This window comes from Zalophus californianus, chromosome 17, assembly GCF_009762305.2.
Source record: "Zalophus californianus isolate mZalCal1 chromosome 17, mZalCal1.pri.v2, whole genome shotgun sequence".
NCBI classification, from domain to species: domain Eukaryota; kingdom Metazoa; phylum Chordata; class Mammalia; order Carnivora; family Otariidae; genus Zalophus; species Zalophus californianus.
Window position 1 is genome coordinate 12,264,093 of NC_045611.1, and position 6,000 is coordinate 12,270,092.

General features: G+C 45.8%; 1 protein-coding gene across 18 annotated transcripts in view; it reads left to right on the forward strand.

The window, feature by feature from the left end:
* Positions 1–5,778, forward strand: part of WDR59 (WD repeat domain 59) — an 84,570-nt gene extending 78,792 nt beyond the window's left edge. For all 18 annotated transcript variants that reach the window (XM_027618802.2, XM_027618809.2, XM_027618805.2 and 15 more), the window contains one exon: positions 4,481–5,778. In XM_027618802.2, coding sequence (XP_027474603.1) covers positions 4,481–4,716 — 236 coding nt within the window. In that variant the 3' untranslated portion in view covers positions 4,717–5,778. The remainder of the gene's footprint in view (positions 1–4,480) is intronic.
* The last annotated feature ends 222 nt before the right edge of the window (positions 5,779–6,000 follow it).

A 6,000-nucleotide genomic window follows, 5' to 3' on the forward strand; every position in this document is an offset into this window, starting at 1 on the left:
TCCTTCTCCAGAGACGGCAAACAGCTTTCTAGCTTGAAAGGGCCCACGAAGCACCTAGTGTAGTGAGTGAAGAAAGACCCGGGATAAAGAGAGTACCCTGGGAGCTTCCAGAGAGAGAGAACAGGTCTCATGCAGAGGATAAGGAATATGGGCAGCACCACACTTCTCCGGAGCGGTGAACCAGATACTAGAAAGGAGAGGACAATGTAGCAGTGCCTTCGGAAGTCTTCAGAAAATGATTTCTAACTTAGAATCCTGCCCCCAAATGATCAGTCACGTGTAAAAGTAAACCTTCAGCCTATCCAGGAAGGCAGGGAGTCGGGATGATGGTAAAGGGAGATCCACATGGCAGACCGAGAGACAGACCCATCCAGGTTGGAGCTTCAAGAGCGCTGTCTCCAAGAAGAGAAAGTTAGAAAAATAGCTAGTGGATTTCAGTGTCCAGTATATTTATAGAGACTCAGATATTTGAGAGAGGGTTTGCAAGTGAATTATGATAAACTAAGCAAACAAAAACAAGACGGTTACTAAGAAAATCTAAGCATGCGAGAAAGGAAAAGTGGTCATGGTACATGGCTTGGCTTGAATAATGTTCACCTGGATAGATGATGGGAAAACAGAACGCTGATCTAACCAAGTAATAGTGGAACTGTGTGGGGAAGATGAGGGATGGGGTATGTGTGTGGCTAAGGCGAATTGGGGGGTGAAAGAAGCTTCCACGGGAAAGTTGAGATAATGCTTAAATGTGGAAATTAAGAATTAGCTTTGTACAGGGGTGTTTGGAGATAGAAGGTAGAAACAAAAAGTTAAGTTTGAGTTGGAAGGATTTCCTCCTGGGAGTGATGGGCGAAGGGAGTGGAAGGGAATGCTGATTTTGTTATTCAGACATATAACATTATTTGACTCTTTTAAGTTGTACGTATGTAGGTTTAATTAAAAAACCCAAACAAGGTGCCTGGCTGGCTCAGTTGGTGGGGCATGTGACTCTGGATCTTAGGGTTGTGAGTTCGAGCCTCATGTTAGGTGTAGAGATTACTTAAAATCTTAAATAAACCAGAGTAATACAGAGATTGAGATATCAAGTAACAAGGATTGTTTTAATATGGATTATTTTGGTGTATGTACTTCAGGAAATGCAAAGGTGCAAAATGTTATTTGGGCAATGTGTTTTTCAGAGCATCTAAGTGCATGAAAGTGTATCAGAGAGAGTAATGAAGGCCTGGAGCAACTTGTGATTTAGAATTAGTTTTCAGGAAAGTATACGAATCACAGAGATAGGTAACTGATACATTGCGCTCTTACTGACATCTATTATTATAAGCATCCTGCCAAGTTCTCTTGGCCATACAGGGAAACACAAGGTGTGGTTTGGGGGGTGGTGTCAAAAAGTCTATAATCCAATCAGAGAAGTAAAACAGGAACTCATGGAGACTTAAATGGTCCTGAAGAATGAATAGTGAGAGCTAATACCGTCACAAACAGTATTGTAGGATTTCAAAGGGGAGGGATTATGAAAGATAGACTCAGACAAAAGCATTATGTATTTTCATCTTCATTATTTATTACTTTGGAAGAAGTGGACTTCTCACATCTAGCAAACAGCAGATACTTCTCAAATCTAGCAAACAGCAGATACTGAGAGAAAACTACTCCAGGGTTACCACAGCTACAGTTAGTCTCCAAATTGCTGGGAAATCAGCAGTTTCCTCTCAGACTCATCACATCTGCAAGGGTCATCCCATATCAGCAGCAAATTTTAGGGATAAATTGTGTTCATTTAAGGGGTTAGATTTATAGAAAGGGCTCGAGGCTTCATTTATTTTGAGGAGGTAGTCAAGCAATTTTCTGCTTCCGTTTATTTAAAGTCTTATTTATTTGGCTGGTTTTATTTACATTTGTGTAACTGATGGTAATTAATACAGACAGCTCTTTTTTATGTAGGACCATATGGCGCTAAGCCTTTGGAACTGGCTTCTGCCTGGGGGTTTCATAAAGCCTTAGGAATCGTAATTTGATCATTTATGTGCTAGACGTATTTTTTATTGTCCTTATTAGTTTGTCCACTGGGAACCAGGAATGATTCATTTCGCCTCTGCCAGGTTTCACCTGCAAAGCCTATACCTGTGGGCATATGCTTCCTTCCCTGAGATTCCCCAGGTTTGTCAGTGTTCCTATAAAAGACACCTTGACAGCTTGTGATTTCACACAAACTCTACATCCTTTTGTATCGCCACATGTGGCGAAAGTTATTCTGTACACCAGCGTGACCCAGATGTGTGCCTGTCCTTCTCAACTAATGGCCATTCCATTATATAGAACAATAAGAGGCAAGAGAGAAATATTAAAATTACACTTAGTGACTTAGTGTTTTTGTATTCCCTATCTTTGTGAATTTATATCCACCTAGAAATTGGCCACATCCCCTCAAATGATTCATTAATTAACTAAATGAAATATTAGTTCAACATCTTAAAGTTAATAACGATTTTAGGGATTACATTTAAGCTGACATGGTATGGAGAAACACAGTTCCTAATGGCGTATTGAGTTTTTAAGGGAGAGGATGTTTTAATAATTTTACCCAGATCTGGAGAATAATTAGGTTTACATTTTACAGTTATCTCAAATGTCAAAGAACAACACCTTTTTGAAGACATAATTCAATTTATTGAATGTACAGTTTTTACATTGTCATAATTTTAAAGGTTGAATCTTGTCCAACCAATAAAACCAGTAAAGGAAATTTAAGAAATTTAAACTAATTAAGCTTTTCATGAGAACATAAACCATAAACATTACCTAACATAAAAAGTTGTGCATAAAGGGACAAGACATGGCTATTTTTCACCAACATTATCAAACCAATTTAATTTGTCACAGGATTTACCTAAACTAGGACTGTCATAAAATTTTTCCTTACTTAACCATGTATTTTAAAAGTCTTCATTGGTACATTTGTGACTGCCATTTGTCTTCAGGCAGAGGAACTGGCTCAGGTACAGGAAAGGAGCCTTCCTCTGTTCTAAGAGGTGGAAGGAGAAGAGGAGCAAGTAGGGAAATCTGAAGGTTTCGTGGCTGGAGATGGAGGCTTCTCTTTTCTCAGGGAAGAGGGGGGCCAGCAGGTGAGAGAGGGGAGCAGGGGTGTGCAGGAGTGCGTGGGCTGTGGTGGAAGCAAGAAGCGCCATCGGGAAAATGGCGGAGCAGCCGCTCTGCAGCCCTGGGAGCTGTTGGCTGGTTGTCGTGTATTTAGTGAGAAGTGCATCTTGCCGGGGCGCCTTCCCCCAGGAGTGCTGGGGGCAGATGTGGAGTAGGCACCTGATAGCGTTCATCCGGCCTGGAGGTTCTGCGGGTTAGTTCCGTGGAGGGAGAGTTGGGGAGACTCGCAAAAAAGTAATGATAATGTTGGTCCATGTCACTCAGGCTGGCCTCGGGAGACCGTCGCCAGAAAGGGTGAAGGCAGTACATGATGGGCGAGGCCAGGTGTGCAGAGGGTTGGGGGGTGGGGTTTGAAGGCACCACAGATGGTGCCAAGAACTGGGGTCAAGAGAAGAGTGAGAACGAAGAACAGAAGTCCTGAGGGGACAGGGGTTGGGGGAGTGTTTCCAGAGTGCCCCAGGTGAAGGCAGAGAAGACGCAGGGATGGCGAAGCCAGGTGGCATTTCCTCAGGGTGAGAGGTGGCGGTCTTCAGGCAGTAATGGGGCACGGGTCAGCCCCTCCTGCCCCACTGCTCCTCGGGGCTCCAGACCGAAGCAGCCTTTGCCCCAGAGGCCAGCAGAGGCGGTGGGCTGCAGGCAGGGCCAGGTGCCGACGGCACCGTCGGAGGAGAGCGTGCAGCCACGGCAGGGTTTGTTCCTGCAGCGGCATGCTGGAAGCTGGGCAAGGGAGACGGGGGATCGACACAGGCTGCCCGGACTCAGGGTCGTGCCTGAGGTGCACCAGCATGTGCGTGCGGGTGTAGGGTTAGCCCTCGGCGTCTCTTCTGGGGAGCTGGGGACCAGCTCCTGACCACGGGGTCCTGACCTGGTGCATCTTGTGCCACTTGGTCACTGGTGTACAGGTAGGGAAGACCCTGTGACACTGATCAGCTTTGCTGGGTGTCGCCGAGTCCTTCAGTTCTGTCAACAGACAGTTGGTGGCCACCTCTATGAGCCAGGCCCCTGCAGCCATTGGCCTAGGAGGGGGTGAGGCGTAGCCATCACCTGGGCTTTTCACCCCAGGCCTCCCAACAGCCAGGCGCCTCCTGCCCTGTCCCCCTGCACCCAGCCTGCAGTGACAGCAGTGTCTTTGTAAGACGTAGTGAGATTGTGGAAGAAGGGCTTCTGCGGTCTTAAAAAAAAAAAAGAGAGAGAGAGAGAATCATTGTGGTAATAGAATCCCTGCAGACTCCTAAGATGAAGACCTCATTCTCACCATGCCCAGGTTCCTTTTGCAGAACTAACGCTCCCTGTGTCTTGTTTGGCCCCCTCCAACCGCCTGCAGAGTTTGGTGTGTACTGTAGCCACTGCCGGAACGAGGTCCGTGGCGCGCAGTGTGCCATCTGCAAAGGCTTCACGTTCCAGTGTGCCATCTGCCACGTGGCCGTACGCGGATCGTCCAATTTCTGCCTGACCTGCGGGCATGGTGGGCACACCAGCCACATGATGGAGTGGTTTCGGACCCAGGAGGTGTGTCCCACCGGTTGTGGATGTCACTGCCTGCTTGAAAGCACATTCTGAACTCACAGACCATGGGAGTTGTCGCAAATCCCACGGGATTCCATAAATGTTGGATGACAAGGTCTCCACCAGGAGGGAGGCTCCAGAAAGCCATTCTTGAATAGACTGGAGCATGTTCCTCTCAAAAGACTGCCACTGCACCAGCTGTCCATGAGCTTTTGCTTCTCTTCTGTTTGGCTCTTGATGGCGTGGATGTCACCAGGAAGGAGGAGGGCAGATGTGCAGAGCCGCGTAGCCAGGTGGAAATCTTCTTGAAGAAAGGCACCTGCCTCTAGAGCCGTGTTTACCTTCAAGGTGTTAACCTTAAACCACTGAATAGCATCCTTTCTGATGCCATTTCAGACCAAGGTCAGATACAAAGGACAGTCTCCTGAGCCGAAGGACAATGGACATTAACTTAGTTGATAAGTAGGTCTGTGATATAAGTTGGTACATTTAAATGAACTGATGGATAGTGGCCTTTTAAAAATAATATTTAAATTATAAATACATGATGTACTTAAGGACTCTAAAGATGTATCTTATGTTTGTTATTTCTCTTCAAGCTGCTCTCCCTTGGCTAATAAAAGTCAGGTAATTGTTTGAAAAAAAAAAAAGAAGGTTGAACAGTGTTACAGTGAAATTGTTTTTATCCTCTTTGAAGTTAACTCTTTGGGATAGGACCAGAGTCACTGCTCAGATTTTCTTTTTCTTTTTTTTAAAGATTTTATTTATTTATTTATGAGAGAGCGAGCGAGAGAGAAACAGCAGGAGAGGGGAGAGAGTCAGAGGGAGAAGCAGGCTCCCTACTGAGCCGGGAGCCCGATGTGGGACTCGATCCCAGGACTCCAGGATCATGACTTGAGCCGAAGGCAGTCGCTTAACCAACTGAGCCACCCAGGCGCCCACTGCTCAGATTTTCAAAGGAAATGCTGATTTACTCTTGTCATCTGATGGGAGAAAATAGAATTTGATATTTTAAGTTTCTTTCCAACTCCAGGAGTCTTTTTTTTTTTTTTTTTTTAGATTTATTTATCTTAAGAGAGCGTGGGGCAGAGTGGGTGGGGAGGAGGAAGAGGGAGAGAGAATCTTAAGCAGACTCTGCGCTGAGTGCAGAGCCTTATATGGGGCTCGATCCCATGACCCTGAGATCATGACCTGAGCCAAAACCAAGAGTTGGATGTTCAACTGGCTGCACCCCCCAGGCGCCCCAACCCTAGGAGTCTCTTAATCATTTCATTTAGCAAAAGGAACATGAGATGGCTTCACAGCGTTGATATTCGAGTCTCCCATTGCTACTGCGCA